Below are 11,591 nucleotides of genomic sequence, written 5' to 3'. Positions count from 1 at the left end.
AGGGCACATGGCAGCATTTGCCCCCCACTCCCTCCCCCCCCCCCCCAACATCAGAAGAAACCCGTTCTTCTCTTGGGTTCAAATGCTGATTGCAGGGTGGCAGGAGAAATCCCTGTCCCACAGCCCTCTGCTGGGACAGGGCGTGCAGGGAAGAGCCCAGCAGCCAAAGCCCCCGCTCCAGCTCGGCGTGGGCTAAGCCCAAGCCTGATGGAGGCAGCAGGAGGGGAGGAAGTGTTGGGGATTTCCGCCCCCCTCAGGGCCGTGGGGAAGTGGGGGACAGGCTATTCCTTGATCTAGAACCATGAAGAGCCTGCCCCATCCCAGCAGAAAAGCAGAGGTGGCCTCAACCTTGCCTTCACAAGACGAGCCCCACCATCTTCCTCTTTACACCTGGTCCGTGCTGTGCTCTCCTGGCCAGTGAATGAGCATGTTAAGGGGATGGCCGACGTGCAAGAGATGGGCAGCCCAGGCGAAGAGCAACCTCCTGAGCCCTCCACCTCTGCCGCCGGGAGCCGAGCAGTTCAGGTCACAGCGTAGAGCTCCTCACGGTCGTTCTGGCAGATCTGATAGCGACAAGTGAGCTTCTGTGACCAGGCCCAGGGCTTCTTATGCTTGTCCCGAGGAGGAAGCAGGAAAGCAACGCTGGAAGCCACCAGCACGTGCCAGATGCTGTGGGTGTAGTAGTAGTTCTCATTGGTTTCCATGAATGCATATACTGACATGGCGATGAAAGCCAAGGTGATCCCTGGGAGGAGGTAGAAAACCCAGCGCTTCCACGAGGAGGGGTAGCAGTGTCTGCGCTTCACGCCGTGGTAAACCTGGAGAGTACAGAAAGGTTAAGCAGCCAAGCAGAAGCTTCGGAAGGGAGAAACAGGCAACACTGCCCGACCCAGGAGCTCCTGCCAACCTCATAGCAAGAGGTGGTGTCTGCTGCCCCTCAGAAATTCAGCCTCCCCTCTTCTTGGGCCCATCTCTTGTGCGCAAGAGCAAGAGCTGTGGGACTAGAGCCCCCATGCTCTGGTAGTGGTGGCAGTGGCGATGCCACAGCTCCTGCCCAGGGCAGGGGCAGCTGCCAGCCATTCTGGGACCACACTGCAGCCACAGGCGTGCGCTCAACTGGAGCTGCAGCAGCTGAGAGCTGTAACTGGGGGATTTCTCAGCTACTGGAGGGATGGAAGGTGAATCCCCTGCCCTGCACCCCCTCCAACTGGGTGTTTCAAGGAGATCAAGCCCTGCCTGTGGATCGGCTGGAGTCTGGGGTCTGCTCTGCCACTGTCATTCCCCAGAGAGGAGCAAAGGGCAGCAGGTCCTGCCTGGCTGCCCCTACTTACCCACGCTGCAATCATGATGACGAGGGCAAAGAGGCAGGGACCCATCATGTTCCACACCCCTCTGCGGTCCAGCTGCAGGGACATGGCAATTAACAGGGTCCCCAAGATGAAAAGGACCTGGGAATGAGACACCACCACTGTCATCAGCAGCTCACCTGCTGCCAGAGCACAGCCAGCCATGCCAGAGGCAGGGAGGACCTCACCTCCTGGCCACCCAGCCCTGCATATGTGCAGGTCTCGGGAGGAACACCTTCTGAAGGAGATACCGGAGGACCCACAAACCTTCCCCACAAATCTCAGTCCCTCAAGCCCAGTCCCTACAAGCACGTAGGTTCACGATCCAAACTTCCAGGACAAAACAACCCACTGGTTTAAAAATCAGGGTGGCACTGGGTGACAACCAGGCTTTGTCACTAGGCTGGGCTCCGTCATTAAAATACAGCCACAAGAGGGCTCAGCATGGCCACCCGTGGCTTGGCTGGCTCAGGCCTGGCCATGCCACGCGGGGTTACCCGACACTCACGTATTTCAGGATCTTCTTCACCCGGGACATGCACAGGATCGTCACCCAGATGGACACCACGGAGCCCAAAAAGTCACAGTACTGTAGTGTGTCGTAGTCCATGATGCACATCACTGCGACGCCTGGCTGGTCACACGCATGGTAGAACTAGAGCCGGGGACAAAAGCAAAGGCTAACGTGAGTCCAGCAGCACCACACAGCTTTCTGGGAAGGAGAGGCAGGAGAAGGCTCAGCCCATGGCAGCCAGGGTCCCTCCTGGCAGTGCCTCCAAGAAGCTCCACCAAATTACCAAAACACCAAATCTGTGGTGTTACAGAAAGCAGATGAGGGCAGCCGTCAACCTGCACCCTCCCAGCAGCAGAGAGCTTCAAGGACAGCATCCTTCAAGCTTGCAATGCTCCAATCCCACCTCAGCTCCCAGGGGTCCCACCCCCAAACACGAGCACCCGCAGTGTGGGTGGAAGAGCCCAGTGAAAATGACGCTCCTGCCAAGCTCTGAAGGGGCAGGACATGTCTATGGAGGTGTTTGTCCAACGATCCTTAGAAGCTCCTTGTGGAGCTCCAGGATGGACTGCTCCACCAAGGACTTCAGTCAGATGCAGCATCCCTGATGCTCAGGGGGAGCTGGCAGGAGACCCAACAAAAGGCAATCCCTACCGTGGAGAAGAACATGGTGTAGGTGTAGACAGAGGCCTCCACCAGGTAGTAGCGATAAACAGCAACCGCTATGGCCGGGAGGAACATGAGGTTGCTCAGGGTGAGCAGGAGGGTGGCCAGGTTCTGTGCGCCAACAGACTGGGCCTTGGTATCGTCTGTGCAGCTCCACCCGCCCCAACCTGCGGAGCAGAGAGGTTTGTGTGGATCTCGCATGCCCTGCCTTGTCCTCCCGCACCACCCAGCAGGAGCCTGGGACTCCTCAGAAGAAGCAATCACCTCCCTGGACTATCCCTGAGCCTCCTCTCCCTTGCTCCATCAGCCACTCACACTCCTGTTCCCAGGATGGTCTCGTTACTCATTGCATGCTCTACTACAGAAGGTCTTGGGGAACCCCAGCAGAGCCTTGTGTCTGCTCTGAGGACATCCCCTAGGTTGTTCCCACGTAGCAGAGGCCATCCTACATAGAGCATGGGTCTGACCAGGCTGGGACTTTTAATCTCTACAGTAACTCAACACACATACTACTTGCTGGTGGTACATCAAGCATTCGAGTCTCAGGTTCTTCAGATGATGGTGTAAACTGGGTGCAAGATCCCTACAGATCCCAGGAACCAGGGTGGAGAATGAATCACCACACTGAGGAAGCCACTGGGCTCCTGTCCTACCTCCTGTCACAGCAGGGCAGACTGCAAAGCCAGCTCGGGTTGCTCTGGGCTTGCCCAGCTGAGTTTTGATGATCTCCAAAGATGGAGACCTGGATACTATGCAAAGCTGAACAACTCCGATGAGGGGAAAAATTTTTTTCAATTTAGCTGGAAACATCCTTGCTGCCACTTATGTCTGTGGCCGCTTGCCCTTTCCCTGCGCTCCCCCAGAAGACCCTGGCTCCAGGGCCCCCGTAACCCCCGTGGGCAGGTTCAATTCCATCCCCCTCCAACTCCTCTTTCTCCAGGGTGAGCAAACCCACTGCCCCAGCCCACGGTGACATCCAGCTCTGCGCAGGACAGTGGGAGTGAGAAGTTTCCTAGAGGACAGTGCACGCCACAGGGCACAATCCTCAGCCTCCTGACTGGATACCAAGGACTGAGCTGAGAGAGTCACCTGCTTTTTTTCTTTAAATGTAAATTATTTTAATTAAAGATAGAATTCCCATGCCCTCCTTTTGGGGAAAGGAGGACAGGCACAGGGCAGCCTGGGTAGGTGGAGGCACACGGTCACTCCACGGTCAAGAAGCAGAGTTAAAAGCAGCATCCATCCCGTTGCGGCGCCACTAGAAACCAAGCCAGCAGCTCTGGCCCTGCTGCCGGCTCCTGCCAGGCAGAGCCCAGGGAGCCTTCTCTCTCCAGTTAATTTCTGGGTCACGAATATGCAGATGGGGCATTTCGCCGCGAGTGATTCAGCAGTAAGCTGTCCTCAGCCTGATTCCCCAGTTCCCTTGGGGTGCTCTGTGCTTCCCAGAACCCACCACCCCTCGGGGAAATTAGGATGCTGTTTCTCCATCTCGCTCCTCGCCCACCCTCAGCGCTGCAGCAGGGACATCCTGGCTCAGGCCCAAAGCAGCAGTGAACCACATTTTGCCTCCTCCTTCTGCTGGGAACAGGTACCCGGACCCACCCAAGCGTGGCAGAGCTATCATCTTCCCTACACCACTGACTCCCGCCCAGTCTTCTCATCTCATTAACATAATTAGCAGCTGACACCGATGTTTCTCCTCCAGGGGCACCTCCGAGTCTAAGGGCTGGCTCTTGGCAGGAGAAAGAGCGCCATGGCAAAGCAGGGAGGGGGACGGCAACCCAGACTCATCATGTCCAGTACTAGGACCCTACACAACAACCCTCCCCGAGAGGCACAGGCTCCGACACAGGCATTTTCAGGCAGCCCTGATGGCACCTTGATCTCTCTGGGGATGCTCAGAGGCACCTCTCCAAGCTGGAAGCCAAACTCCAAGCTGTCCTCAGCCCGATTCCCCATTTCCCCTGGGCCGCTCTGTGCTTCCTAGGACCTGGCACCCTTCCAGGAAGTCAGGATGCTCGCAAAGAGACCACCATGGGTGCCGAGGGCTCTTTGGGCAGACACTGTGACACCAGGCTGCTCCTGCCAGCCATGGCAGACCCCAGGCTCCCCTACCCAAACAGCATCACCGAAAAACGTGGCCTCCCATTGGGAAGGATGGCAAAGTTTCCCAGGAAAAGGCACTCACCAGCCTTGCAGCTGCAGCCGGCATAGAGGTAGCCGTGTCTTCTCAGGAGGCTGCACTGTCCATATGGCCCACAGTCGTTGAAGCAGGGGGTGAGGTATGCGAAGACGGTCACTTTGGCTTCTGCGGCATTACATTCACTGCAAGGAGAGCAGGTCGCATTGGCACCCCAGTCCTTCAGGGCAGCCCTGTGCCCAGGGACCACTCTGCCTCTGAGGGTCAGGCCACGCTTCTGCATCCAAGCTCCCCGCTGTTTTGGGATCTGCTCCGTCCCTCCCAAGAGCTAGGAGCAGAGCCGGCTTCCTCTCCACCCAGACTGCCAAACTGACATGCAGGTGGGGGGCAGGTCTCCTCAGACCCCTACAGCAGACCCCGGTACCCAGGATCAGCATCGCCAGCACTGTTTTACAGCACGTGCTTGGCTCCTTACACAAGGAAGCAGCAGGAAGACAAACTGTGTGGGCAGAGCTGCACTCAGAGACCCCTCGAAGGAGTAACAGCAACATTTTCATTTACTTATTTATCACCTCAAAATCCACCTGGGGAAGGGGACGCTCATCCAGGCAGGCTGTGCCATCCAGTCTGCATGAGACGTGCCAGCTCAGCACTAGACAAGCTGCTCAGATGCTCACAAGAGAGCAAGCTGGCACTGCCACCCACCTCCTTCCCCCTCAGCCATGGTTCAGCTGCTAGCAGGTGAGAGGAGACCAGGGCATGGTGGTGAGGACAGGGGCTCGGCTTTGCTCACACCAGCCAAGGGCAGCGGGATGCAGAGGCAGAGGGCTCCAAGCCGGCCCCAAGGTGGGACAACGCACCAGACTCACCCCTGGCCCTTCAGGCAGAGGAGCTGCAGGGAGAGGAACCAGTCATCCGTCTGCGGGTACAGGACAATCAGCATCGCTTCCGCAGAGGACGTACTCACTCTCAGAGGGTAGCCCTGGAAAAAAGCTTAAAGAAAAGAGGGTGCTGTGATGTGTCAAGACTAGGGAAGAGGGGCCCAAAGCAATCCCAGGCTGAGATCAATTGCACAGGAATCGGATGCCCCTGTGGCTTCCTGCTCCCATCCTCAGGAGGCACCAGGGGGATGGAGAGGACCCTTGCTCCCGAGAGTCTTGTTTTTTCTTTCATCTCAGCTCTTGGTATCTGCCTAGACACCACAGGGCACCTGGAACAGCCTGTTTGCCTGGCCAGTCCTCCAGGGCTTAGCTTCTCTGCACACCAGCAATGCCTTGACCATCCCCAGACTTCCTGCCAACAAAGCTGGGAGAGCCCCAGCTGGTAACCGGACCTTCCTTTGGTGGAGTCTAACTCCTGGTGCCAGACCAGCACCTGCACCCCAGCACCCTGGGCACGTGCCAGCACAAAGACCTCAGGAGGGTTCGTGCCAAAAATCAGCTTCCCTGGGACACCCCACGAAGTCCTGAGCCAGTTAACAGCTCACGAGGTCTAAAAGCAAAGCCCGGAGCTGGCGGTGGGTGCCAGCCCCTCTCGTACCTGTGCTGCAGTTGTGCGTGGCGTTGAGGGACAGCACCGGCGAAGCAGCACTCACACACGCTACCACGGTGGCATTGGACAGGTTCAAGGACGTCTGTGCAAACAGAGCAGTGTCCCAGGTCAGAGCGCCCCGATGCCACCCCCCTGCCCAATTCACCCCCCCCACAGTATACAGGAGCAGCAGGTGACAATAAATCCTGTAGATCAAGGTCACCCATCAATTCAGCAGCTCTTTCTAGGCAAACCTGTGTTGACCTCACCCTGCACTGTCACCGTGTTACATGCTGGCTGAAAGGCAAGAGAGCCTCCTGGGGGACTGTCCCAAAGCTGGGACATTCGGACATGGCTTCAGCACGAGCACAGGGTGGCAGAAGTCACAGGCAGCAGGACATCAGGGCTGAGCCCTGCTCCAGCCCTCAGAAAGTTTCACAGAATTTCAGGGGGCTGATTTTGGGGTGTCACTGGGAGCCTGGGAATCAGCGACTCGGGCAGGAATATCCCTGCGTTTCCCTGCTTGGTCTCCTCTCCTGGTGGCAAGGTGCCAGGCTCCCGTGGAGAAGATGACATTGCAGCTGCTTTCCATTTTGTCTCCTCTGCGTCACTGCCACCACATGCCAGCAAGCTGTGGCATGTGAATTGGAGCTGGCAGGTGGGACATGCTGGAAGCGGCTAAAACAGGCTCAGAGTGTTTTGTGACAACAAAAAGAAAGAGAAACAGTCCCACCGGTACCTACAAACCCTGGAGTCTGCTGACAAACCAGCCCAGGAGTAGGGACAAAGCCCCACAGAGGGGGGACAGTCCCATCAATCAGCCTCCGCACCTTGTTGAGCAGGAGACTGACCACGAGGGAACCCCCGCTGTCCATGCCCGTGTTCAGGTTGAGGAGGAGGAGGGTCGGGGAGAGGGAGTTCACAGGCACGTTGGGACCGTTCAAGAGCCTGTAGCGCACAGACACCACATCCAGGTCCTCACGAACGACGGGCTGGTTCTGCAGACAGAAGCTCCTCTGGTTGGACACGTTGCGTGAAGCCCCCCTGGTAGATGGAGTGGGACTCCCCGCTGCTCCCACACTACCCGGTCTGGGACCAGTCTGGCTCTGGTTCAGGCTGTTGAAGTTAAGGAATGAACTGGTGCTGCCCAGCCTGCAAGCTGTAAAGCACAAAAAGGAGAGGAATCAGCACAGCCAGGTCTAGCACCTCATCCAGGCAGGGCCCCAGCAGCTCCAGACCTCCAAGTGACAGCACAAACTCGGGGGTATTTCAACTGGTTCATGCACTGCAGGGTTGGCTACAACCCCAGAAAGGCACCGTTCGCAGGGGGAACTCCAGCATCAGCATCCACGATGGACACCGATGGAAGACAGACAGTGGTTACCATGGGTGAAAGTACCCTGGAGCTGGGGTAGGGGATGGGGAGCAGAAGAAGGGATAACACACAGCATCGTAACACATCAAGGTACCCAGAGAGTATTCACTAGCAGAGCACAGCACTCAGCTGCCCCATAACCAAGGGCTGCACAAAAGTCTCTACCAGTTCCCCAGACATGTGCAGACAAAGCTAAGCAGAAGAGAGAAACTAATCCAACATAGCTGCAGGCACACGCCACCACATCATGGCAGATGGACTGAATGTGACACTTGGAGTCCCACTGCTGAAGCCTGTCCATCGCTCCCAGAGACTCTAGTGCTGCCCTCTTAACAACCTCCAGCACTTGGGATGAGGCTCTGCTTTGAGGCAATGGCAGAACCCCCAGCAGAAGATAAATTTAAAAATGTACCTAATTGGTGAGCTTCCAAGAGATAAACAGAGATTATGGCCACGGAATCAGAGGATGCAAAGATGCCTGTCACAGTCAAAAGGACCTCATGACCTCCCAAGTCTCAAGGTGTGACCTGAAATGGTGACGTCCCCTCACTATGACCCAAGACATTACCCCAAATAAACCTCTGCGAGATGGCTTCCTGTCCGTAGCCTGCTTATGGTCAATCAATTGTCAACATATCATTACAGTCTGGTGCCTCTACCCAAAACTATTCTCCCCATCAGATTTTAAGCCAACCACTGCTTCCCAACCAGCTTTTGGAAAATATCATTGCTTCAGAGACCCTGAACCTTTCAGGCATTTCCAAACCAGGCAGCTCCAGGGAGTATCCCTCTTGGGTGAACACTGGAGCCTTCAATTTTGACCCCAAAGCAACCACTAGGTCTCAGCCCCTAAGGTTCTGCCCAGGCAACCAGCGTGCTGGGGAATGCCAACCACTACAGCCAGCCACCCAAAGGCTCAAAGGAGACTGCAAAGTTCTCTCTGGTCCTTCCCACAGGGCTAGAGAAAGTGGAAGCCCACCTCTGAAAGTGGCCAGCATCTCCACCGACACACTGGCATTGGCAGCGCCGAGACTCTCCACCATGATCTGCAGCCACTTCTCCCAGGGGGGTGAATCCAGGGCCAGGCTGCAGTTTGCCCTCCCCACGCAGGTGATGATCCTCTGGAAGGACTGGGGCAGCGTGATGGAGCCCAGCACCACTCGCACAGCGCACGCTTTTTGCTCACTTGTCAGGCAGTTTCGCAGCTCAAACCTCATCCCTGCAGCATGCTTGGGAACGAAGACCCTGCAGCAGGAGGGACCAGCAGTTTGCAGAGCTTGAACTCTCAACACAAGCCAACAATGACCCACCACAGTCCCTGGGCCTTTGTGGCAAGAGCTAGGTTGCCCTTGTTGGTGTTGTGAACATCCTTCCCAAGGGAAACCTCTTCCTCAGCACAAGAAGGACATGGACCTGTTGGAGCAGGTCCATGAAGATGCTCTAAGGGCTGGAGCATCTTCCCTATGAAGGCAGGCTGAGAGAGTTGGGGTTTTTCAGCCTGGAAAAGAGAAGGCTCCAGGGAGAGAATATAGGGGCCTTCCAGTAACTGAAGGGGGCCTACAAGAAAGCTGGAGGACTTTTTTACAAGGGCATGTAGTGATAGGACGAAGGGTAATGGCTTCAAACTGGAAGAGGAGAGATTTAGATGAAATTTCAGAGTAAATAATTTCTTCCTGATGGTGGTGAAACACTGGCCCAGGTTGCCCAGAGAAGCTGTGGCTCCCCATCCCTGGAGGGGTTCGAGGCCAGGTTGGACGGGGCTTTGAGTAACCCGGTCTAGTGGGAGGTGTCCCTGCCCAGGGCAGGGGGTGGCACTGGGTGATCTTTAAGATCCCTTCCAACCCAAACCATTCTATGATTCTATGAAACATCTCAAAGAACTTCCAAGACCACCTGGGGAGCATTGGATAAGGGCACTCGTGTGCTCCCTGTGCAAACCCTAGCACTGCTGCAGGGACCTCGGCAAACAGGCTTGGAGACCCCCCAGCTCCAGCCCCATGGGGAAACACCAGTGGCTTCCCCTAAGAGAACCCATGGGAAATCCCACCTCCCCACAGCCCCAGGTCTTTCCATCCCGTGCCCTCACTCACTTGACGTGCAGCGGCTTGGCAGGAGAGACGATGGTCTGTGGCCTGGCAACACCAGGCTCCAGGACTGGCATATCAGCCAGTCTGAGCACAAACATATCTGCCTGGAACATATAGGGGCATGGAGTGGAGAAACCCTGCAGGAGGGGAGAGAGCAGACGGGTCAGCCGTGGCCAGACAAACTGGGCAGAATATGACAGCCGAGACCCTCACCAAGACCCTCACCTTCACTTCGATCCTGCCCGCAGCCTCCGGGAGATGGGCAGCGATGAACCAGTCTCCGGCAGCAGGGGTGGTGACGTTGACAAAGGTGGTGTTTTGCACAGCACTGCTCAGGGCGATGCTTATACTGTAGGAAGGACGGACGGTCGCATTTGCAGGAAAACGAGTGCCCAGTGGGTTAATTACAGGAGGGGCTCCGTAGCGAAAGTGCCTGCGAGAGAAACCAGAATGCGAATAAAGCGAGGGATGTAAAAACAAGAGAAAACTGGGAAACAAACTCACCAGGGGACACCCAGGTTGGCCTGGGATGGGAGAAGGAGCAAGCTGGAAAAAATCCACATTTTCAAGTGGACCACGAGAGCCATCATTTTCATCTGATGAAGACAGGGTGCTATTAGCTTATCCGGGATTTATTTAGAGATTGGTTTAACTTGGCTGCTTATTAAGATAAGGATTTACATGGTTCCATCAAGCCTGAAAGCAAATTTCCACACTTCCTAAGGTTAAGCCCCAGCTGCAAAACAACCCCTTTTTTTCATAACCATCAGCAAATTCCCCATATAGGCTAAATCGCCAAGGAAGAGCTTTCATTTTCTAAGATCTGCACCTTCCCTATTTAAGGAGGGCGGGCAGACAGACTAAGAAGATGTTCACCACGACCGACTTCATTACACCAGCATCTGCTTTCAGATAAGCAGCCCAATGTTTGAATTGCCAGAAAAGCAGCAGCTAATTAATACACGGGATGTTTATTTGGGCAACCAATTTGGCATGTAATTTGCTCGCTTTGGGACTGCTGGAGCATTGCAACAGAACAATGGACAAAACAGGTCCAGCAAACAAACGTGGCAGGTGATGGGTTATTAACCTGTTTGAGCTTAGCTGGGCTGGTCTTCATTCCTTAGGGTACCGTTTAGCTGCTGCCTTGTCCCTCACATCCCCAAACTACTGGAAACCTTTCTGGGAAGCTCCAGAGCGACTAAGAGCACCAGTCTGTGCCCAGGACAGACCAGAGAAGCACAAGCCAAGCAGCTTCAGTCACTCCCAAGACCTCCGTGGAGTGGGTGTTAGAGATCCACGTGTCTCCATGGGCACACGTTGGCTGAGAAACTTGGGACCCTCCTAAGATAGAGCTCAAAGTCTTGCAACTTTTGACCTCCAGTCCTCCAAGAACTCAAGTACTGCTTTAAGCAGTATTTCTTTCACTGGCATTGAGTTTGAAATCTTCTCACGCTCTTGTGCCTGCAGGACTCGGCACTCCTCTCCTATCTCTGCTCTATACACAGCCCACACCCCTCACAAGTGTTCCCAGTCTCTTCCGTTCCTCTGTACTGGGGAATTTGTCCATCTCCAATCGGTTTGGGTCCTCTCAAGCTCCTTGTAGTCCTGCCACATCCTTTGGTACCATGCACAGGAGCCTGCCAGGCACAGAAAGGTCCAGGAACACCTTTGCTCATGAGCAGCAACACCAGCCTCACTGCGAAGCTCTCTCTGGTGTTTCTGAGGCACCTCTTAGATACCACATCTGATAGACAGCCCCAGATCCACCAGTAATGTGAACATGAAATGCTCCTACAGGTTTAAACACAGATTTACGGCTAGTAGAATAAGAAACTATGGCTGCTGCGACCAGGGAGCAGATGCCCAGCCTCCTACAACCAACCAACCCCAGCCACGAGCAACAGGGACAGGAGAAGGAGAGGAAGCCCACGTG

At 55.6% G+C, this 11,591-nt stretch overlaps 1 protein-coding gene across 1 annotated transcript in view; it reads right to left on the bottom strand.

Moving 5' to 3' along the window:
* Positions 1–521: 521 nt before the first annotated feature.
* The window catches only part of PGAP6 (post-GPI attachment to proteins 6), a 16,405-nt gene continuing 5,335 nt past the window's right edge, over positions 522–11,591 (bottom strand). Inside the window, exons 3-14 of the mRNA XM_074158758.1 lie at positions 10,160–10,179; positions 9,881–10,088; positions 9,659–9,792; positions 8,548–8,813; positions 7,024–7,352; positions 6,203–6,296; positions 5,533–5,656; positions 4,712–4,848; positions 2,512–2,690; positions 1,855–2,001; positions 1,332–1,448; positions 522–818 (exon numbers count right to left, since the gene is read on the bottom strand). Of these exons, the coding sequence (XP_074014859.1) occupies positions 522–818; positions 1,332–1,448; positions 1,855–2,001; positions 2,512–2,690; positions 4,712–4,848; positions 5,533–5,656; positions 6,203–6,296; positions 7,024–7,352; positions 8,548–8,813; positions 9,659–9,792; positions 9,881–10,088; positions 10,160–10,179 (2,052 nt within the window). The remainder of the gene's footprint in view (positions 819–1,331; positions 1,449–1,854; positions 2,002–2,511; positions 2,691–4,711; positions 4,849–5,532; positions 5,657–6,202; positions 6,297–7,023; positions 7,353–8,547; positions 8,814–9,658; positions 9,793–9,880; positions 10,089–10,159; positions 10,180–11,591) is intronic.

This window comes from Numenius arquata, chromosome 14, assembly GCF_964106895.1.
Source record: "Numenius arquata chromosome 14, bNumArq3.hap1.1, whole genome shotgun sequence".
NCBI classification, from domain to species: Eukaryota; Metazoa; Chordata; class Aves; order Charadriiformes; family Scolopacidae; genus Numenius; species Numenius arquata.
The sequence above is the reverse complement of the archived record's forward strand: the minus strand, read 5'-3'. Positions and strand labels throughout refer to the sequence as shown.